Below are 23,811 nucleotides of genomic sequence, written 5' to 3' on the forward strand. Positions count from 1 at the left end.
GGCCTTGAATATGAATCTCCTAAATCATAAGCTAAAATTCTAAGCATTGTAACCAATACTCCACTCTAATGCTGCTTATTTATCATGTACTGTTTATTTATCTGTAATTAATTTATACTTCACCACATCACTTTCTAAAGGCAAGCAACATGGGTAATAATCCATGATTTTTTTTTAAAAAAATGAAAACACCATAATTATTCATAGTGAACTTACATCTCTGAATTCCAGTGGTTATTTAGCCAAACCAGAAATATCCACTCACAAGGAGGGGGAGTGTCAGCATGGGAAATCATAAGATTTGCAGAAGCGCTTGGTGGAAGGCTGGAGAATAATAATAATAATAATAATAATAATAATAATAATAATAATAATAATAATAATACAGTAATAATAATAATTTGTTTTATTTATATACCGCTATTCCAAAGATCATAGCGGTGAACAGCAAGTAAGCTAATTTGCCCCCAACAGTCTGGGTACTCATTTTAGCGATCTCCTCGGAAGGATGCAAGCCTGAGTCGAGCTTGGGCCCTTTTGCTGGTCTTGAACTCGCAACCTTGTGGCTTTGAGTTAATGGCTGCAGTACAGGCATTTAACCACTGCACCACCAGGGCTCCTAATACCATGGACTGTCTAGAAAAAAGCCAATCACTGCTGTGAATACTCCATGGGAACAGAATATTAGGTGACAGCTGAGTCAGGATATAGAAATACAAGGAAGGGAAATATGGAATGGGATGGTTAGAAATCTGAAGACTTAAGACTTTAATGTGCCAGCATTTTGTTTCAGAGCTAGCTTGGAGTCAGCTACACTGAATCTAATAAAACCAACAAAATCATGACACAGAGAAGCAATGTGGAAATAAGCCACAGCAGAATAAAATTTGCAACTCTCATTTCTTTTAAGAGCTCTCTAGATCAGGGACTTTAAAAATCAATTTCTTCTGAAGGAAGTGGTACTAATCAAATGACTTTGAGAAAGGAGTTCCAACCAAGGGGCTACCACTGAAAATGACCTATTCTTGATTAATATGGCCTCAGAAGGGGTCAGCACAAAGAGTCCTCAGTTGGTGACCTCAGTGAGTCCAGGCCACAGATCATTTCAGGAATAGATGGTTCACTAAATGCTATTGAAATGCTGCTCTCATCCGTCTTGGTCCATAATGCCAATGGTGAAAGACAATGGAAATAAGAGTCCTGCAACATTTAGAGGGCTACAACATCTTTGTTCCTTTGAAGGTCAAGACCAGAACCTTTTAAAATGCCCAGAAAAAGAACTAGGAACCAAAAGATTATATGCATATTTTCCTAGAAGTAACTCCCATTAAATTGAGTGAATCTGAAAAGACTGTTATAAGATTGGGATTAACCTAAGGGTTGGTGGGCAGCAGTCAGCATCTTTTGGATGAACAGTAGTTTCCAAAAGGGTATTGGGGCAGTCACTTATAAAGCACATTAAAGGTAAAAGATGAAGGTAGTCCCTTGACTCAGTCATAACTGACTGTATGGGGCAGTGTTCATCTCCATTACTAAGAGCCAGCATTGTCCGGAGACTGTTCTGGTGGTCATGTGGGCAGCATGACTACATTGAACATGTTACCTGCCCACTGAAGTGGTACCTATGTATCTACTTGCATTTGCATGCTTTTGAACTGCTAGTTTGGCAGATGCTGGGACTAGTGACAGGAGCTCGCCCCATCATGCAGCACTCAGGCCTCAAACTGCCCACCTTCCAGTCTTCTTATCATCAGAATTGGCATTTAAACCACTAAACCATTGCATCCCATATAGGAATCTAATCTAACAGTCACCAATGCATTATCCACTGGGAGTTGTAAATATAAATACTCTAAGCAAATGTGATTACAGCTAGTACATAAATAAGAGTCAGGGGGAAAATTAGAAGACACTGTTTACCTCAGTTAATTATATTGCTCACAACTTCTACAAAAAGCACCACAGATGTTTAAAATGTGTGTAAGGATAGTGCCTGACTTTTACATGTTTTGGGGAAGATCTTCCAGAAGATTATCAGAACAAGAAGTAAGCAAAATGATGCCTTCTATAAATAGTATTTTAAAATACTGGGACAGTGTTTTAACTGCAAGGTATTGATGTACTTGATTATCTACATGGTTGAGTAGATTTCGCTGATACTCAGTTAAAATGAAATATATTATTTAGGTAATGTTTAAAAATTGGGATAGATGAGGAGTGAAACCAAATCAATATTCAAATTTGAAATAAGAGAGCAGGGCTGGGGAGCCGTGGGGGGTGTATCTGCATCAGCTAGAGTGGTGTAATGGTCTCCTTGTTGGACTATCATTCTAGGAGACCATTCGCTCTGGGTTAGGGGCAGGGCAGCCTCACTGGCAGCCCTGTGGCCCCAATCCAGAGTTTTTCCAGACCACAGAGAAGCAGCAAAGTGCCGCTTCTCCATGGCATGGAAAAGGGGTGTCCTTGGTGCCTCATGCCCCTGGACACTCTGGGAGCCAGAGGCATAGGAAAAAAGGGCCTCTTGGCCCCTTTCTACCCGGCGTCGTTCCATCAGATGTTTGGTGGCTGTGGGACCAAGTCACACACCCAGAAGGAGCTCCATTTCGGAGCTTCTTCTCGCACCATAGCCAGGCCACCATAAACGTGTGTGATGTCATCATAGCAGCCCCTGTGTGGACAGGAGGACCGCCACATAGTAGGGTTGCGGGGCATGCGGTCACTACAGCCCTGGGCAACCCTACTATGGTTCCAGGCCAGCTAAAACCACTGGTTTCGATCATGCCCTTGCTACACACATGCACATACAAACAGGTTGAGGTTAATAGTACCAAAAAAATGTTCACATTACTTTGGCATGTAAGGATGCCACCCTCTGGAAGTTAAAACAATGGCAAGAGGCATTGTTGGGGGATGGTGGCATTTATTCAGTAGTCATGTTAAATCAGACTGACAGTGATAAAAAGGTGATGTAAACTGGATAAAGATCTGTTTCTTCTTTTTGAAAGAAAGTGCCTGAACTCCCACTGTTCTGCTTTGCTAATGAAGTCATAAGGCTCTTTAAGGTATTGCCTTCCTAGGGAGTTATGATAGCAGATAATGAATATTTAGCAAGATTTTTACAGTTTAATTTCCAAGATGGCTGGCAGGCAATAACTTTAAATGGGCACTGTTTCATTTTTCATGGCTATTTTTTTCTTAATCATTTTCCCTGTGGGCACAAATGTTGTTAGAGAATCTGTTTTAAGGGAACACAATAAAATCTTCATATAACATCCTACTGATGCAATTAAAGGATTTAATACTCCCAAATTCCATTGTACTTATCTGAATATCTATGAATCCTGGCCAGGTAAATAATGGAGTGATTTCTCAATCTAGCATCTTGCACATCTTCATGAATAAAATGTCGTCGTCATCATCATTCGGAACATTAAAATGCAATAATATCTAATGTCCACAAAATAATGATACATTTATTGGGCCAACCAAAAATCATGCAAGCTTTTGAAATTCCACTGGCTTCTTCAGCAGAAAGGGGTATTAAAATACAGGAGGAGATGAAAGTCATGGCCCTACAGTTTGTCAAGATGTTGTTAGTTAAGATGGTCTCTAGAGGTATATCAGTGCAGGCAGAGGATGCCATGTCAGCTCTGAGAAACATGTAAAATCCAGGAAATAAAATTTAAGCTCTATTGTTTTTAACCACCTTTGAGTTGATCCAGACTCATGGTAATCATGTGGATAAGACATCTCCAAACTCCCTATCCTCCACTGCTTTGCTTAGGTACTGCAAATTCATACCTGTGACCTCCTTAATACAGTCCATCCATCTAGTATGTGGTCTACATCTCTTTCTACATCCTACGACCTTTTCTAGCATTATTGTATTGTCCAAGGAGGCATGCCTTCTCATGAAGTGGTGAAATACAACATCTTGAACTTTATCATCTTGTCTTCCAGAGAGATTTCAGGTGTGATCTGTTCTAGGACCCATTTGTTTGTCTTTATAACTGTCCACAGTATCCTCAGCACTCTTTTCCAGCACTACATTTCAAAAGAATTAGTTTTCCTCTTATCTGCTTTTCTCACTGTCTCGATACATGGCAATGGGGAATACAGTGGCTTGTACAATACTAACTTTCAGGCTGAGTTGTATATTTTTATACTTTAAAATCTTTTCTAGTTCTTTCATTGCTGCTTTTCCCATTCCCAGTCTTCTGATTTCCCGACTGTAGTCCCCATTCTGATCAATGTTAGATCCAAAGTATGGGAACTTTTTCCTATTTCGATTTCCTTATTGTCTAGGTTGAATTTGTGTAGATCCTCCATGGTCATTATTTTTGTTTTCTTTATGTTGAGCAGAAAGCCTGCCTTTAACTTTCTACTTCAACCTTCCTTAGTAGTTGTTCTAGGTCTGTGATGTTTTCTGCTAGTAGTATGGTGTCATCTGCATATCTTAGCTTGTTGATATTAATTCATCCTTTCTTCATTCCTCCGTATTCTGCATCCAAGTCTGCTCTTCATATGATATTTTCTGCCTACCCATTGAACAGGTAGGGTAGAATGCATCCTTGCCTGACTTTTTTGCCATTTGGGAACCATTCTATTTCTCCTTATTCTGTTCTAACAGTAGCCTCTTGTCCTAAGTATTGATTTCTCATCAGAACTATCAGAAGTCATGGCACTCCCATTTCTTTGAGAACATTCCATAGCTTTGCTCCTTTAGATTCATTAGCAACAGAAAATAAACAACTTCCCTTGAGATCCAGGCTGTTTCTACCCACCCTTTTCTTAGACAGAGAACACTGAATTTCTCAAGACGTCAAGGCACTGGAAATTAACTCTTTGTGGTTTCTGTCTCAAACAAAAGCAAAGCTTTTTTTGCTGGGACTGCATTTGTTGAGCAGAAAGCCTGCCTTTAACTTTACCTATACAGCACCCAAACGTTTTTCCAGATGCAACAGTACAGAAGCTTTGATTATTATTTGATTCATTAGTATTGGTTGAGAGCAACAAATCTGGCATCCCAGTCTGAATATAATACTAAAGATTATGTTCCTGTTGAATTCCTGGTTATTTATTGTACCTGTTCCGGATAAGGAAATAATGTAGTGGGCGCACTTGTGAATGATGTAATACAGAACACTGTAATTTTGCTTGATCATGTTGGGCAGATAGTACCTAAAAATGGTTGACACTCACACATATATTTAGATGTTTGTTGCCTACCATAGCTAAACATTCCACATTATTTATTTATTTATTTTAAATGTATGAACTGACATATTTTAATTACTCACTTCATGTACACTGTACTATGAAATTTCTTTTAGTTTTCAGCAATGACAAGTTTAGACAGTCTGTCTGAAACCATTCTCCAGTGTGTTCGATGTGTATTTTAATTATTCATTTTAAATGTACTATTTTTAGCTCCACTGATAATTCCTATCTGGCAATCATTTTTGTATGTCTCTTTTAATATGAATCTGAGTACCTCCACGTATATAAATAATCTGCTTCTGCTAATCCACGGTCTCAGCATGCTTCTTATAGAATTTATGTATTTTCCTCAGATATACATTTGATTTTTCTTTTCTAAATAAATATAAAAACCAGCTGTAAAGTTAAAATTGTCTGCAACCTTGGTGAAGCACACTGATTTTTTTATTGTTGTAAAAAGAGAAAGAAATTAAGCAGTGATTATATTAACAGAGCTGGAGATAATGAAAATAATTTTGAGATTATAGCTGGTCTCTTTCCCAACTGATCAAGGCTCTGAAGAAACAGTCTTGCTTTCTCTTCCTTTCTTCTTTTTCGTTATTTATCACCTTTGTTCAGACACAAAATCGCCAGAACTGAAGTTCCAGCAGGGTATGAACTGGTGGCCTTAGACATGTTAAATTTCAATTTACATACTACCATCCAGCTCAGCTAAACCAGTGATTCCCGAATCTCAACTTTTTCTATGCTCCACAACCTTAGGAAATGTTTGATTAATGTTTGCAACCCCTTTAAAAAAGTAATATAACATTTGAAGAGGAAGAAATTTAATTTCTAATTTTTGAATCACAAACTGAACTCATGCAATACTGCAGGTGAACAAATTGAACTTAAAAAATAAGCTTTTAGCTTAGTGCATAAAATGCAATCTCAATTGAGCAATTAGATTCTAATTTATTCAGAAAAAAATGTGTGATTCATTGCTCATGAACACAAGCCACTCTTTGTTGCACCCTCTGAAACTCCACCTTGCATCCCTTGGAAGTGCAGGAACCCCTGGACTAAATAAGAGAATAGCAGCAGGCCTAGACACAGGCTAGAGCCATTCAAGTGATACCTTCTCTGTAAGAGATGATGAATCAGGCATAATATTAATCTAGATTATATCTATATCACATTTTGCAGAAGATCTCTCCCAAGTAGTGAAACACTTCTAGTGAAAGATGTCTGTTTGTCATAGAATATGATTTCCTTCACCTCATCTTGCATTCAGTGTGCATTATTTTGTGAGGTCGAAAGGTAAGCATGAACTTCATTTGCAGGTCTATTCACTGAAGTACATATCTCCGAGGGAATCTCATTATAGAAGGGGGAACAGATTATTTTAGTAAACAGACATTTCACTTCATATCCAGTTGGGTCTTCGGTCAAACCAGGGCAACCAGGAGGCCACTTCCTACTGACATCTCCTGCATCTGTCCTGAAATTAATCTTGTGTTCCCATGATGCCTAAGAATGGGGCTTAATTTAGTTGTGGTTAACAACTTCCAATTTTTTCAATAGATCTGCTCTTGATAGACGAAGTTTCAATTTAACCCATAGTTTTGTTATTTTTTAACCTTTTCTAGCCTGAAGGTACACATACATCTTCATTAAAAGTTGCAGGTATCGTATACCTATCGTAAAAGTTACAGGTATCCCATATTATTGTAGTACACAAATTGGGGCAGTGATGGCCAGACTGATATATCATTACATAGATATCATTACATACATAAGCTACTCACTTTCCTTTCCAGTCAGTTACATTACATTTTAGTGGAGAATGGATGAAGATGGAATAATGTGCTTCAGATACTCAGAAAACCAAGGTTTGGGTTATAGATACATCATGAACATGATGATACACATCATTTGAGTCATTGTAGGAAACTTTATTAACTCTTAGCCCACTATGTTCTCTTGCCACCAGCAAGGATATTTGCCTTATATATGCACTTTACATTTCCAGGGCAGACCATTGTAAAACAGCCATGACACATTTGGTTCCAGGTCACCATTGGTTTATATAAATAGCTATTTATGTTCTTCTTTTTTAGGTTGCAAATTTGCTTAGACTCTTCCAAATTCCTCAGATAAGTTATGCCTCCACCAGCGCCAAGCTGAGTGACAAGTCTCGGTATGACTATTTTGCACGGACTGTGCCACCAGACTTCTATCAAGCAAAAGCAATGGCTGAAATCCTGCGGTTCTTTAACTGGACCTATGTGTCAACTGTCGCCTCAGAAGGAGACTATGGAGAAACAGGGATTGAAGCCTTTGAACAAGAGGCTCGTCTCCGGAACATATGCATTGCCACCTCTGAGAAAGTTGGTCGTTCCAATATTCGAAAATCTTATGATAGTGTTATCAAAGAGCTACTCCAGAAACCCAATGCAAAAGTTGTTGTCCTCTTCATGCGCAGTGATGACTCTCGGGAGCTCATTGCTGCAGCCAACCGGTTTAATGTTTCATTTACATGGGTTGCCAGTGATGGATGGGGGGCCCAGGAGAGTGTTGTGAAAGGCAATGAGCATGTGGCATATGGGGCAATAACTCTAGAGCTTGCTTCCCATCCAGTGAAAGAATTTGACCGATATTTCCAAAGCCTCACCCCTGATACTAACCATCGCAATCCCTGGTTCAAGGATTTTTGGGAGCAGAAATTTCAGTGCAGCCTTCCAAGCAGAAAATCCCACAGAAAACTTTGTGACAAAAGCTTATCTATTGACAGCTCCAACTATGAACAAGAGTCTAAAATCATGTTTGTTGTGAATGCAGTATACGCAATGGCCCATGCCTTGCATAAAATGCAAAGGACAATGTGCCCAAACACTACTAAACTCTGTGATGCCATGAAGCATTTGGATGGCAAGAAGCTCTACAAAGACTACCTACTGAAAGTCAACTTTACAGGTAAAATCATTACATTTTCTTTGTATGCCTGAACTATAAAATGTTGCTTCAGTGGGAAAGCCTTTTTCTTATTGCCTGAAGTGAACACCTTAGCAGAGCAAAAGTAAATCCAAGAAGAGGTGGAGGATAGAAGGACAGCCATTTTGGGTCATAGACATTAAATGAAAGGTGTATGTTCTATGATTGACCTGTTTTTCTTCACACAATGCAATTTCCTCAGAAGTACATCAGGGAAAAAAGGGATTCTGAGCCTTTTAATAGAAAAAAGTAATTTTTGCAAGCGGTATTTATTTAATGTCTTGTTTGGACACCCTATTCCCATACCATCATATTTGCACACAATGTACCATGTGATCTAGCTTCTATCTGAAATAACCTATTTACAATAATGTGTTTAGGCAGTGTTGAATCCATTGTCTTTGCCCAGAAGTATCTCTTCCAGCCACTGGTCCACAAATCCACATTCCAGCTCACCATTGATCTACTGCATTATAAAAATGTAGGGCCTTTTTTTTATTTTTTACAAAAATGTAATGACAACCTGAGACCCTCTCTGGTGCTGGAGAGCAACAGGGACTCTCCTTGGTGACCTCAAACTAACTTCAAAAAGGAGTAGAAAGTAGCTAACCATCTCACTCCTCACTAAGCCTCCTTCAGGCTCACTGAAAAAGAAGTCCCTGCCTCATGTTCAACTAGGATTTTATCACACAGGGGAAAATCAGGGGTTTAACAAGGCATTTTCCCAGGACAGTTGCTTGATCGTGGCAAAAATTTTCCCACACATCATGCTTAGAGAGGACTTATCCTGGGAAGAACCAGGAATGCTCCAACAACAAATCATTCATAGTATTTCCCTATGAATGATTTGTTGCTGAAGCATTCCTGGTTCTTCCCAAGATAAGTCCTCTCTAATCACATCGTCATGGGAAAATCTTTGCCACAATTGCACAACTGTCCCAGGAAAATGCCTTGTTAAACCCCCAATTTCCCCTATGTGGTAAAGTCCATAGGGGCAGCCAGACGTCTGCAGCACTCTCCAGACCACACTATGATGTCATCCAGAGGCCCTTTCACACTACACAGTTATAGTGCTATGATTCAACTTTAACATCTTATGGAATTCTGGGGGTTTTAGTTTTGCATACCCTCAAGCTGTCCCAATTGGCAAGGACAAAGCTGATATTAATCCTCTGTAGTACTGGTTTTCATCTGCTTTTAAAGTTCTCCTCCTCCCACTTTCCTCCTTTGTCTACAGTTTACTTCAGTCTCTGCACACTAACTGACTCAGCAAGGAGGAGAGCAGAGGGAGAGGCAGAACCTTGCCCCTGCCAGTAGGCTCAGGCAAAAGCAAACTAACATGGCCTCTTTTAGCTTGTGGGTTCTTTCTCATTCATAACTTTCACCATCTTGATCGCACTCTGATGTTGCTTGGCCACATGTGTTTCACCAGTCAAATGTTGGAGGGTATGAAACAGCCTCGGAACTGCATGAGACCCCAGGATGACATTTTGCCCACCCTGGAAAGCTTAGTCCAATACAGCACCTAAAAACTAAAGACCTTCCTTAACAGGAAGGTTTGAAGTCTGTGACAATTGCATTACTCCTGAAACTTCTCTACATGGCTTCTCTAGCTCCCCAATCCAAGTGCAATGCATGTTTCTCTTTCTTATTGCTTGGCTTTATTATTCTGCCCACAAATTGTATAGCTGGTCTATGGCTGTCTAGTGTCTCACTGGGGAGCAATTTTGTTGTCCTGGCAAATGAGAGTAATGAATTATTCAACAAAATAGGTCCCAACAAATCTGCATAATAGGGGGATTCAGGTGTTGGATTAACTAGCTTGGACAATTTATTACAGATCATTTTTGCCACTTGATTCGGTGTTGCTAAGGTAATCAATATTTCACAACACAGGGCAACCTTCAGGGCAGACTGCAATGATGAGTTCTATTGATTCACTCTGCTGACAACATTTGACATTATCTTCACTTTTGATGATGAATTGGTTCTAGTCAGTTCTGTGACCTAATCCTGCTCCCTGTTACACATGCAGAAGTTCCATCAGTCTTAAAGAATCTTACATATTCTTTGAGTACGTGTGTATATACCATTTCCATACAAGTATACATACTTGGTACAGGAAGGCAATCTTCTATGGCAATGTTATCTTTCCATATTGTAGTATAAAATATACATGAAATATAGCATGGATGTCTCTGGATTTCTCAGTAGCAATATAATCATAATCCAATCTTGTAAAATATATACTGCTTGTAAATGACAACACTTCAGTACTGAGCAAAAACAATTTCCAAGCAGTCAGATCATAAAGCATTACTCAAGATGGCTGATTTTAACCACAAATAAACAACCAAGGTATGTGTTGTCCTATTTTCTATGTGCTATTTTCCTTCATATTTTGTAGGGACCACTAGATTAAAGTCAAGGCCTACTATATGCACAAGAATTTCAATGAACCTAATATTCAGAAGACTGTTGTTGTCTATACCATACCCTTTCATAACTCAGAAATGACTCATATGTTTTTGGTCAATAGCCAGCCAGGGACAGTCTTTGACCAGCCATTTATGTGGATATTCTTAAACCATTCTTACTATATTTAATGTTTGTACATGAAAAGGGAAAGTCAGAACAATAAAGGGTTGATTATGAAATACTAATGCATTGGACTATGACTCTAGAGACCAGGGCCTGAATCCATCTTCAGCCAGGGAAACCTGCCGGATGACCTTGGGCAAATTTCACTCTCAGTCTCAGAGGACGAAAAAGGCAAAACCCTCCCTGAACAATTTTTGCCAAGAAAACTACAGGTTTAGGGTTGGCTTAGGGTCACCATAAGTTGGAAATGTCTTGAAGGCACACAACAACAACAACAGCAACAGCAACAGCAACAATTTAACAGCAGCAGCAGCAACATAACATCTTAATTATTTTTATTATGCATAGGTTTAAACTATGATAAGAAGTGGAAATTTGCAACAAGATATTGCCATCTAGCAAGAACATTTCTAAAGTTGGGGGAATGAGATATTTTCTAGTCCATGTCAGTTTCACATGCATTCAGTCTTAAATTCCATTTCATTACTGCTTCAGACAGATAGTCACATTTATTTTGGTATGCAGTTTTTCCAAAGGTACTTGTATTTGAATGCAGTTCGCCCCAAAACACATATGTTGTACATTTTCCCCTGAAAAGTCTGCATTTCCAAGGGAAAAAATGTAAGCATCTATTTGAAATTGCACAGTTCAGGGAGAAATGGTGCAATCAAAAGTTTCCAATTCCAATCATTATTTTACTCCAAGAAAAGCAGTTTAAGAGTCCACTTTAACTTCCTTGGCTTGGTCCCAGGGACCTCTATCAAGAAGCTCTGGTGCCACAATAAACTACGGCGTGTTACAGACGGCCCAGAAGGGGCAGTCTCGCGCTGCTGCTGGTTGCTGTGTCCAGGAACCGCAGCATCCAAACCGTGCGGTTCCTGGGCCCCGGAAGAGACGCCGCGAGGCGCTAGTCATGCACACACGATGTCACTTCCGCTGCGTGACGTGTGGATGCAGAGTGTCCGCTACATCAAAATGGCACCGGCACCATTTTGATGTAGTCATTAAGCGCAAGGGGCAAGGTGCATCAGGAAGCGCCGCCCCTCGTGCGTAATGATAGCGCAATGACGGCGCCTCATGGGCACGTCTGTAACGTGCCTACATTTCCCAGGATTCCCTAGTACTGAGTCAGGGCAGTTAAAGCAGTCTCAAACTGGATTATTTCTGCAGTTTGTTTTGGACATAAGTTCCTTTCCCTTAAAACATATCACAAATAAAATTCTCCCTCTTCTCCAGAAGCTCCCTGCATTTTAGTCACAGGGCATCCAGCCCTTGAATAAAATCCTCACCTCCTAGATAGTAGGAATGGAATGGGAATTCTTCAGCTTCTCAGTGGGGGTCAAATTTGAAGTCCCTACCCCATTTAGAAACTTTTATTGGAAGAAAAATCGTGTATTGAAAGTTCCCACAACTTTGCAGGATCTTTTGTTTTTGTTCCCTGCATCACATAAACTGATAAAATGGTCACAGACCAGCATAAGAACAACAATGTTCTTTTTGAAAACTGCTCAGGCCTTTGAGAAGCTATATAGCTTTATAGCAAATACCAATGTTCACAGTCTTATCACTATGCACAGAAAACTGGGCAGCTTTCTGAGAAGAAATAACCCACTTGCTTACATTGGGGTTTTTTTTTTGTTTGTTTGTTTTTTGCATACAACAAAACTAAATTGCACTCTTTATCTCTATATAAACAATGTGGTGAATGGTTCAGCATCATGGCTGCAGCTTTTGCTGGTCTGAATGTTGCATGACCCAAACATGTGTGCGTGTGTGTGTATACACAGAGAGAGATAAAATAGTCACAGACCAGCATAAGAACAACAATGACAGCATAGAACATACTATATACAATAAAAAAAACTCATAAAAGAAGTAGAAATGCATTAAATGTTTCTAAAAAATACAAATACAGATAATCATCTGTCAGAAGACAGAGCCCAGCTAATCCTGTCAAAGTCCAACTAGAAGTTCAATTACTTTCATAGTCTAAGTCTTCACCTGCTGCATTTTAATTTCTCCTGCACAAAATTTAGCAGCTTTGTGTAGGATTGGTGTCAGAAAGCAGCAAGGACACAAAATACTATTCTGAACATCCTGGATGTTTGTGGAGTATTAGCAAAATAAACTCAGTACACAGATCTCTATAGTACAGACACTGAAAAAGCATATGTTCCACTGATTTTATTTGACCAGAATCACAAGGGCAGTGTCTTTCCAGATATGGGATCTTCCTATAGTGTCCTTCAAGGACAGCTGACGGAAAAACATGGCATGAAACCAAGATGAAGGCATTACAGTGTTTGAACACTTCTAGATTATTTATATATACTATAGGAACTGTAAGGTATCTACTGTTCTCATTGGCAATAAAAGAAGGAGACCTAGGCACTCATCTATGTGACTTGGCATCCATGTGGCACTCTATATCAGTGATACATTGTTTAATATCTATTTTAGCCTGATTATATCCCTTGCTAAGAAGAAAGTTGGGAGAGAGGCCCAAGGATAGAATTTTAGCTTATCACACAGCTTTAAAAAGCATCTTCCCATTGCCGAATTGAATTTTAATTCGAGTTGCATCCGGATACTATCACACACATTTTTGCCACCAACGCTGCCAGGCGGGTGCATCCCAGGTAACTTCCAGCTAGAATCTGAGTTCAGCCAGCTGATTTGCAAAGAAGGGAGCTTCCCGGCTTTGTAAATCAGCTGGCTAAACTCAGATTCTAGGTGGAAGTTACCTAGGAAGTACCTGGCCGGCAGCAGTAGCAGCAAAGACGCATGTGATAGTGTCCAGATGCAGCCCAAATTAGAATTCAATTCAACAGTGGTAAGATGCTTTTTTAAGCTGTGCAATGAGCTCCTTTGTTATAACTACCGTACTTGATTCCATTCACAAACTAGGTGTTACGTGGCAGGAAAAGAAACTTGGGCTGACTGAAGCTGCAGCCTTTGTCAATTTGCATGTTCTTAAATTTTCTTTCCATGCTTAAAGGTGTAAAGTTTTCGGGAGGAAGTTACATGGTTGCTGAAAAACTAATGTTTTCTGGGCAAGCTGCATAGCTTTTTTTACAAAATCTGCACATCATTGCAGGGCGGAGGGGGGGAATGTTCCAAGTGTCCTGAAGCTGTAGAAAGAAAAACTGTTTCATTGTTCTCAACATCTGTTAGAAATTAGAAAAACTGATATTTATCATCCCTACAAGAAAGCAGAAAGGGGTTACATAGGCCTTCCCCATTTTAGATTGTTTTGTATAGTGACTCTGTCTCTTATATAACAACCTAGCCTCCATACCTGGGAAAACCTCCAAGCCTAAAAAACTACTGTCTTATCTGGGAATAACTGCATTTTGCTGCCCAGTTGATTTCAGTTCTTGCATTCTGAAAGAAATTATTCTTTTGTTTGTTTGTTTGTTTGTTTGCATACTGATATGCCCACATCATTTCATTGCATGCTAGTGTGAGCAAGTAGTAGAACCCAAGATGGAAGGATACCATTAGGAAGTAACTTATTTTTCTGCTGCTACAGTCATTGCAGGCAAGAGACAAGCATCTCTTCCTCCACTAACAATGGAGGCTAGTGGCTCCCATGTCAATGGGGCAGTGAAACTACACTTTTAACTCTGAAGGAACTGCCCCAGGGGCACCTTGAATAACTCCATGAAATTTCTGACTAAATCCCAGAGTGGATTGACAACCCCATTGATGTAGAAGATACTAGCAGCCACTGCCCTCCACCAGTAATTAAACTGAATGTGCCTCTTTATTTTCTTACTTTAGAGAGGTAATGGTTATCATTCATTTCTATGGTTCTACTGATGCGGAAAGAGCAGAGTCTGAACTAAAATGCCTGGTATCCTCCACCAGCATGACTAAGGGACATGTGGCTGAGGATTATGAGAATTATGAGTCCTACACATCCGGAGAGTACCAAGTTTCTGAATGTTGCTGTATACTGTGTAAAAGAGCCAATGTGGCATAGTAATCCAAGTGAGGAGTCACAGGTTTAAAAATCTATTCACCCATAAACCTCAAGGGGGCAATCTTGTAGCACTCACTTGTTCTTTCTCTTAACTACCTCCCAGGTTTTTGGGAAGAGCCCTAATGGCACAGTGGTTCAATGCCAGTAGTGCAGTCAGTATTGCAGCTACAAGGTTGTGAGTTTGATTCCAGGACTCCAAGGTTGACTCAGTCTTGCATCCTCAGAGATCAGGATGGACCCCAGATAAATCTTATCACATTCACCCATTGCCAGGCAGTATGCAGCCCATATGCAACCCAGGCTTCTCTCACAGCTTTTCAAGTACAGGATTTTCCCATTCTTAAATAGATGCTGGACAAGCCAGGAGAAGCCTGGGTTGCGATAAGATCTGCCTTAAGAAAGTTACATCCTGAGTCTATCCCGGCAGCAAAGCTAATGCAATAATCTCCCTTATTTAGGTCAGTAAAATGAGTACTCAGCTTGTTGGGGGAAATTAGTTTACAGACTGTAAACTGCTTAGAAACTACTTAGTTCAGTATGAAGTGGGATAGAAATGCAAAATGCTGTTGCTATATGTGGCCCTGTATTCCTTAGAAGAAATCAAAGATATAGCTGTGTTAGTCTGTAGAATCACTATGTAGAGAGATCTTGTAGCACTTTTGAGACTAACTGAAAGAAAGAAGTTGGCAGCCTGAGTTTTTGTAGACTTCAGTCTACTTCGTCAGATGCAAAAAGCTCATGCTGCCAACTTCTTTCTTTCAGTTAGTTTCAAAGGTGCTACAAGATCTCTCTACATCCATAGAAGAAAGACGGGTTATGAATGTAATAGTGCTTATCTATTTTTTTTATAAAAAAGTTTGCAGTCCAAACTCCATATGATTTATTGACAACATTTTCTGTAACAGTTGATAGCTCAGCTTGAAGCATCTTGACAGCAAGGCACATTGTACTCCCCATGTTTTTCTGAGTATGGATCACATTCATGAAATGCTGCAGAAGGCATGGTTCTAGAGTAGTTTAATATAACTCCCAGCAAATGCACCCTAGCAAGATGAACAATAATGTAGCGCACATAAGACATCATTTTCCCTGACCTCTGGGCCTCTACTGACAGAGATGAAGTTGCTTTCAAGTTCTGCATGTCTCTCAGCATCTTTTCTGTAGCAGAATCAGGTGAGAGAAGAAAGAAAGCTGACACACAAACCCCACAGGCACAGAGCAATGCTGAATATTTCAAAGCTGTGAGAGAGAATGCTACCTTGCCATCTGTGTAGAGAGATGGGGGGACAGATGGACAAGGCTGGCAAGAAAAGAATGGCATGGGAATTATCTTCGTTTGCTGCTTTACCTGTCAATGCTCAAGTGAGGACTGTTATGTGCCAAAACCTCCAAATGAATCTCAGTCTTAGTGGAAAGAAGGAACCTTACAAAATTTGACCAGTATTCCCAGGATCATGCCTTTTCTCATTTCTAAACAAAACAACGTCTTCCCACACAGAGAGACAGAGAGGAAAAAGAAAACATTCACTATTATCTCTTTGATGGCTTGCAGTTCTACCTCTCCTTTCTAATGTTGACTGCTTCATGGCTAGTCAACATCTGAGTTTGTTTTCCTGACATTTCCTTGGATTTTAGTTGCACTTCTGGTTGTCTCTTGATTTATATTGGTAGATTTAAAAAGAGCACCAAAGGCATTTGCAGTTATTTGTCTTTGTAACTCAGTCAACAGAGATGGTTAGCTTAACCCAGGATGTTCAATCATCTAGACACTACTCATCTGCACTGGGATGCTTTTTTATTTTATTTTATATATATATTGGGTTTTGTTTTGGCTGGTTGTTAAAACAGGTCATTAATTGCTTAACTTCTTAATACAGGACATCTGCTAACAAGTGACTATATTAAAATTATTTCCAGAAAATTATTCAGAGTAAAAGAAAGAACCTATAAAACATAGTTTTTGTGGGGGGTTGTGGGCTATGTGGCCATGTTCTAGAATGAAGAGAATGAAGATGCCAGCCACAGATGCTGGCGAAAAACTCACAAAAAACCCCTATAAAATAACTTTATGAATGCAAACAGATTTCAGTTTGTCAAAACATACACCGAACCAGCTATTGTTTCTACATTTCCTGAACCAGGATCAGAGCTGTTGCCCAACCTATTAAAAAAAATAGCATCTGACAGCCTGTTCCGTAGATACAAGATCATAAGCCAGACATACTATTCTATAACTGATGGCATTCGTGTTTGCAGTCATTAACAACTGAAAGTGATCCCAAAAGCCTAACTTTTCAGACAGGGTGTTTCAAAGAAAGAGTTTCTGAAGCACTGCAGGCTGGAGCACTGGGAAATAATATCCACAGTGGTTGTGGGTCACACTGAGAGAAGCAGTTGTGGGAGGATGCCAAAGATCTCTCCAGTTCTTTCCCAATGCCCTGCAACAAGAAGAACCCCAATCTGCAATACCTCAGAAACCTTTTGGGTAGGGCCATGCCTGCCTGAAAAGATAGGATTTGTAGAGGTGGATCATCATTAGATTTAACTGCAATGACATTATCTCGTATACTGCAGGATCTCAGGTAGGAGGTTACCAGTAAGTTCGAGGATCACTTTTGTGCACCATGTTTGCCTCTTTCAAAAGAGCTGTGCCCACTGCAAGAAGAGCTGATCTGCAGCATAATTGTTTCCTCTCTTTCCAAGTGGATTGCAAAGACAGACAGAGGCATCATGCTAAGGGTTTATACTGCAGAAGGCCTTCTTTGAAATGGGAGTTCTGAAATGAGAGACAATTTTTCTAAAGAGAGAAAAATATTTTCCATTACTAACATGGTACCTGAAAAGTCACTGTGGCCTCAAGTGGTTTCCCACTCAGCCCCAACTGCCTCATGGGTGATCAACTTCTTCAAAACTGGGTGGCTAATGACACATGTAATGTTCCCTCCTGCTGACTTATATCTGATGCAGCTAGGCTTTGAGCTGAATGTTTGCACTCATTAATAATCCCTTCAATAGCGATATGTTTGCCAGTGAGAATAAAGTGTTTTGAAAGACAGTCAGTAGTGAGTTAAATCCACCTTACATGGCTCCTTTAAAAAAGTTTTTAATTTGGGCTTGCAGCATATTTTTCTTTCTCTGCGCATACACTGCCCATACTCTGCTTTTTTAAAAAACAAAACCAAACTGCCTTCCCTTCCACTGGTGGGATTTGTTGGACTTCAAGAGGTGAAGAAACATGCCTTGAGAGCCCTTTTCCATGGTAACCAGGTTAGAAAACAAATAGAAGTCAGTGGCATGTAAGACATATCACTCTTCCCTTACTTCTGGTACAATGATAATTTTCTTTGCCATCTACACTAGTTTACTTCTGCTGAATTTGCACTAGCCATTTTGGGGATTTTTGGAAATAAAAAGCAAAGTGTGAAAAAAATTAAGGACTAAACCACAAAACACATAAGATGCCACCTGGCTTCTGACTCTACGCTGGAGCATTGTGCCACCAGCAAAGTTACTTAGCCACAAAACACATAACCTCCCTCTTAGAGGTGTGTTAAAACAGTGCTACCCAAAGTGGTGGTCTACGGACCAGTGATGGTCTGCAAGCTATTGACTGCTAGTCCACAGTAAGGTTCCAGGAAAGAAACAGATGTAGCCAATGGGCACAAATATAGTACAGGCCCCCAGCACATTGGAGGGAAATCCCTACTGGTCTTGCACCATCAGATAGTTTAAGAAGCACCTTATCATGACATGTGTTTTGCATACAGAATATCCCAGGGTCATTACCTGCAAGGTGCCCATGCTTAAACTCTGGACAGTGCTGTTACTTTGATGTAGACCAGAGACAAGAGTACAATAGAGCAGTGGGTGAAACAACTGGGAGGGAAAGTTCAAGTTTTGCCCCTGCAACACAGTTCTGCAGGCCTCATCAATGTACCCACGCCCCAGTTTTGTCACTACTGTTTGCGATTTTTGATCAATTTCTGGGCCTTTTTTCTTCTTTTTTTGAAAGGGTGGGGTTTCCAAGAATGGGTGAGGTAAAGTGTTGTCTGGGGGTGGGGATCTAAATCCTCAACATTACAAATTACAGTAATTTCCATACCACTGAATTGGGGGGGGGGAATATTCCTCTGCAGTATTCTCCTCATATTCAAATATGTTTTCTATGATTGAAACTCATTTGCTGTGCAGAAAATTCTCATTGGTCTATTATTCTTCCCAATGGGATTTTCTGATAGACTGGAGACCACTTTGTTTTCTTTTTTTTAAAAAAAAAAATTGTGAATAATAATTATGAGTATCCTTTCCATCCTCATCTGGAGGCATTTGTGGACCCAAAAAAAAAACTTTCCAGGGGATAGGTGATTCCAGGAGTCTCCAGAGGTTTTAGAAGTGGAGTTTGTGCAGCATGTGTGGCCCACAAGCACCATTTTCCCCATTCCTGATGCAGAGAATGTTGGCCAAAATGGGCTGGTGTCACATGCTTCGCCTCCTGAATTGCTTTAACATGCTAATTCCATTGATTGATTGATTGATTGATTGATTGATTGATTGATTGACTGAAAGAGGGATGTAGCATAAAACAGGCTTGGCATGAAAAATATCCCAAGTTCTATCCCTGACATCTCCAGGGAGATCTAGGAAATTTAAACAACACCAACCTAGATGGATCAATGGCCTGATGCAAGTTAAAGCAGCTTCATATGTCTGTATTTGCATGAACATCCTTAAATATGGGTAGTTGCTGTGGGAGAGAGATCTAGGACAGGACAGATTTCCAAATGGTATGGAGAGATTTGTCCATGGTGAGCTAGGGATGGAAAGAATATTTAGAAATATTTGGAAAATTGTTTAAAAACAAATTTTTCAAACATTTAGAAATCCTGATGTGAAGAATACGAAACTTACAATAATTTTGTTGGAACTTATTTTGCGCACAATTTGCACATTGTTGTTCTCTTTTCTGAACTAAAAATACTGTTTTGTGCACAAAACAACCATGTGTGAATTTTGTACTGAATAAATCCCAAACTACAAACAGGCATCAAATATGGTGTAGTTTTCAAAGACTTGTTCAGAGTATGAAAAAAACTGCTAAAATTACTCATTGCTTCATTAGAGATGAAAATTAGTGGCGAAGTCCAACCCTGGAGTGACCTTTCTGGGGACAGTTGAAAACTTATGGTACCTAAGTGCCTTTTGAGCTCAAAGTGTGACAAACTCACAGAGAGGCCTTTGTTCTTTCACAGCTCACATTCAATAATGTTCTTGTGTGTAAATGTGTGTGTTCATGTGTCACAGAGAGAGACAGAGGCAGACAGACCTTCAAAAAAATTTTTTGCTGTTTTTCATCCAAGTCTAGGTCACAAAACCCTCAAAAGAGCATTGCAGAAATTCCAAGCCTCAAGGAATTCATTTTTTAAAAAGGCCCATCAGATCGTCTGCATCAAAGGAGGATAAAACATAACAAAAACAGTGGATGTGTGATTTGCATATCTACTTGACAAAACAATTCTCATCTGCTGAATAGCATCAGTGTGGTTCAAACAGAAAAACAAATAAGTATTGTTCCTCAGAAATCAGAGGTTCACTGTCAAATGGGGAGATTTCAGTATGAAATGTTCCAAAATCCAGTTTAGAAATGCAAATCTTAGATCCAGAGGTACCAGTAAAATGCATAATCTCACAAATGGCCCAAAACCCCCAGCAATATTGGTTTAAAAAAATGAAAAATTCTGACCTATCTCCTGGAAATCTGGGAAGATTATAGACAGTGGTTGTTGAGTTGTGCAGTCCCACTACTGCCACTCCACTCCCTGCCCAAGGTTAAGACTGCTGTTGCCAATGTGAAAATATTGTTGTGACCCTTTGTAAATGTAAAGGTTTGAGTACAACCCATGGGAAATATGGGAATCTTGGGACATTTGGATCAGCAACCTCAAAGCAACATGTTTTGTTCTAATCCTGGTGCCAAAAAGAGCAAGTGGATAATTCCACACACATTTACAACATGAAGAGGAATGTTGGAAAAAGACATTGAAAACATTTCATTTTAGAGGTCCTAGGCCCTGTCTATACAGGACAAATAAAATGGTCTTCCTCACATTCTTTTGGCAAGGACACTAGATGACGCATGGCCCAAACCCTGATTCTGGTGTGAACAAAGCAGACAATGACCAGCCCATTCAGCACAGAACTGGGCTATACCATGGCTCTTAAAATTAATCCTCAGTTGCCCCAGATTTTCTTGGAAGATCTGGAACCCTCCATTGTGGTGTGGAGTGTTTGAAACATGTCCTACTGAGGTGCCCAACACATCCACCACTGCTGCCGGTCACTCAAGGTCAGAACAAGGTGCTCAGCCATCTGAACAACACTGGATACCTAATTCTGACATCAGAGGAAAGCAATCTGCAGCAGCAGTGGATGCAACCAGCCTGGCATTGGAATAGAGGGCCTTTACAATGGTGGTGGGAGCAGGTACAGGGCCAAGATACTCTGGGGTGCCCTGCACCAGTGCAAACAAATGCCCAGCCATACTCAGCCATGCTAAGTCTAGCTGAAACAAAAAATCCACATAGAGTAAACGTAGACAGAATCTGTATCAGTTTGCTTTTACTTACATAGGCTGGCATCCTGTTGATAGTCACAACTAAAGTAGACATGTTTAATCAATCGCTGAATGGTGAGTCAGCATGTAGGTAATCCTATAGATTCAATGGGTCTACTCTAGTTAGGATTAACAACAGAATTTGTTGTTTAGAATTTTATTTTGGAAAACAGTTGGAAAGACAGGTAACAGAAAAGTAAGAATGCCACATAACAACACAAAAGGGAGACTAATGAAGAAGGAAAAGGAACATAAAGTGCAACTACAACTCAGAAGAAAGCATCACTGGCTTCAGGTGGCTTATTTTGAGATAAGTATGTATAGAATTGCAGCCTTATAAATTAACTTTGTAGGGCAATTAAACAGCCTACAAAGAAATTCACTAAGAAGGTTTGGATGTGCAGGTTAAGTAGGTGAATCATGGTCAGAAAAAAATATGTCCCTCTCAGTTTGACTGGAGTGTAATCAAAAGCCTGAAAGATGTCTACAAATTAGGTACATGGAAATCATGATATCATAATTTTAAACAAAACAAAACAAGAGTCTGTGGCTGAAAGTTACCACATTAGGGATGGGAAGTGGTACAGTACCATTTTTCAGAACTGAATTATTCTTAGTACAAATGACAGTAAATGTGAGCCCAGTATCAGTGTTTCCACTCATGAAACAAGCATGTATCCAATTTGATTTTGCAGGTTGGAGAGCTCAGCCTACTTTAAGTATTACTATTCTTTGTTGTTGAAGGCTATCATGGCCAGAATCCATAGTTTTTTGTGGGTGTTCTTCTTGTCGTCATCATCATCATCATCATCATCATCATCATTCTTATTCTTATTATTGTCTCCTGCACTGTTAGTATCAGAGGTTTTAGAAGCTGGATGTTATGTCTACAATATTTACTACTGAATAATATTCCTTTGGATGGCTGCCAAGTGAATAGCATATAAAAGTATCATATTACGTTGTATAAATGTTGTAGCATTTTCTCTCTCTTTTTTTTTTTTTTTTTCCAATGGGCAGACTTGTGCCAGAGATTGCAGCAAAGTCTCTAGACTGTAGATCCTCATTGGACTGGAAAATGGCCTCTGGGCCCACATAGGCATCGTTCAGATCTTGTTGAGGAACAGCACTGCAGTGAAGTACAGCAGCATCACAGGAGCAAGTTCTATAGCAAACTGTTCGATAGTAATAAAATTTAACAGCAGAGCTCCCTATTACTGTTATTTTAGGCAGGGAGTCAACCTGATCCAAAACCAGAGCCATACCTTCATTTATTTATTTCTGTAAAAAGAACACAGTCTGAAACAAAATTTGAAACTCTCCACTATCAATCAATGAGAGCTACCCATTCCCTTCAAATGTTTAAATGCAATTTAAAGCTAATATCTGGCAAGGTAGTGAACAATGTGGGATTTAGCTTGGCTTCTGTCTTAAAAGAGCTAGGAAGCAAGAAAGTAATCTACTGCAGTCAGGAGCCCAGAAAAGTGCCATCCCAGGCCAGCCCTACCAGCAGGCCAGCCATCTCAGGTAGCAAGAGCTCCAGAATGCAGAATAGATAGAGATATGTATACTACAGGACCTGCTCTGAACACTCAAACCTCCCTCACTGTCCTCAGGTGTAATGAAGGATCCTGTCCTGCTGCTTGCCAGGTAATAAGATTCACTCACCAATCCTAGTAAACTTTTGTACATGAAGGGGACCCATTGGGAGAGGAATCAGCTTCAGGCAGCAAAATGTTGGGGATGGTCCTGCTGCCGTAGACCATTGAGATGTCTAGTTTAGGATTTAACTTTTTAAAAATATTTTACAAATTTAATATTCAGGTTGCACACCTACATTAGTTTTCTTGGGAGTAAAACAGTATCCTCAATGAAATTTAATTCTGAGAAGACATGTATTCAGACTATAGAGTAAGGGGCTGTACAGGCCGCCCCTTTTAGTGCCAGATCAGGCACTGATCTGTACAGCACCAAAGACTCAAGCTAAGGATGGGCTGAAAGGGGCATGGTGGCAGTGATACTAGGGTTAGGGACCGCGCACCAACCGCACAGTCCATAACCCTAGCATGGCATGGTGACGCCCTGATGGCATGGTGACGCTCATACAGGTGCCACCATCTTGACATAAGCAACACACAGCATATACACCTTGCTGCGTGTCGCTTATATCACAAGTGTTCCATTGACACCATAAGAAGTTTTTTCAGGTTCTTTTTACTCCGGAGGGACACCACGTAGTTTGACGGCTGCGGCGTCACTCCAGAAGGAAACAGGTCACCGCCAGCCCGTCCTTTTGGGGCAGTATGTCCTGGGCCTAAGGTAAATAAATCAGTCAGTCATAAAGTTTCCACAAGGATCCTTTATTGTTTATTTATTTAAATTCACAGGAAGTTTTTAGTATTGCTAGAAAATGTTTTTAAAA

The 23,811-nt window shown here is 39.9% G+C and overlaps 1 protein-coding gene across 1 annotated transcript in view; it reads left to right on the forward strand.

Moving 5' to 3' along the window:
• Positions 1-23,811, forward strand: part of GRM3 (glutamate metabotropic receptor 3) — a 68,233-nt gene that overhangs the window by 18,086 nt on the left and 26,336 nt on the right. The window contains exon 3 of the mRNA XM_042470664.1: positions 7,320-8,175. Coding sequence (XP_042326598.1) covers positions 7,320-8,175 — 856 coding nt within the window. The remainder of the gene's footprint in view (positions 1-7,319; positions 8,176-23,811) is intronic.

Source organism: Sceloporus undulatus, chromosome 5 (assembly GCF_019175285.1).
Source record: "Sceloporus undulatus isolate JIND9_A2432 ecotype Alabama chromosome 5, SceUnd_v1.1, whole genome shotgun sequence".
NCBI classification, from domain to species: domain Eukaryota; kingdom Metazoa; phylum Chordata; class Lepidosauria; order Squamata; family Phrynosomatidae; genus Sceloporus; species Sceloporus undulatus.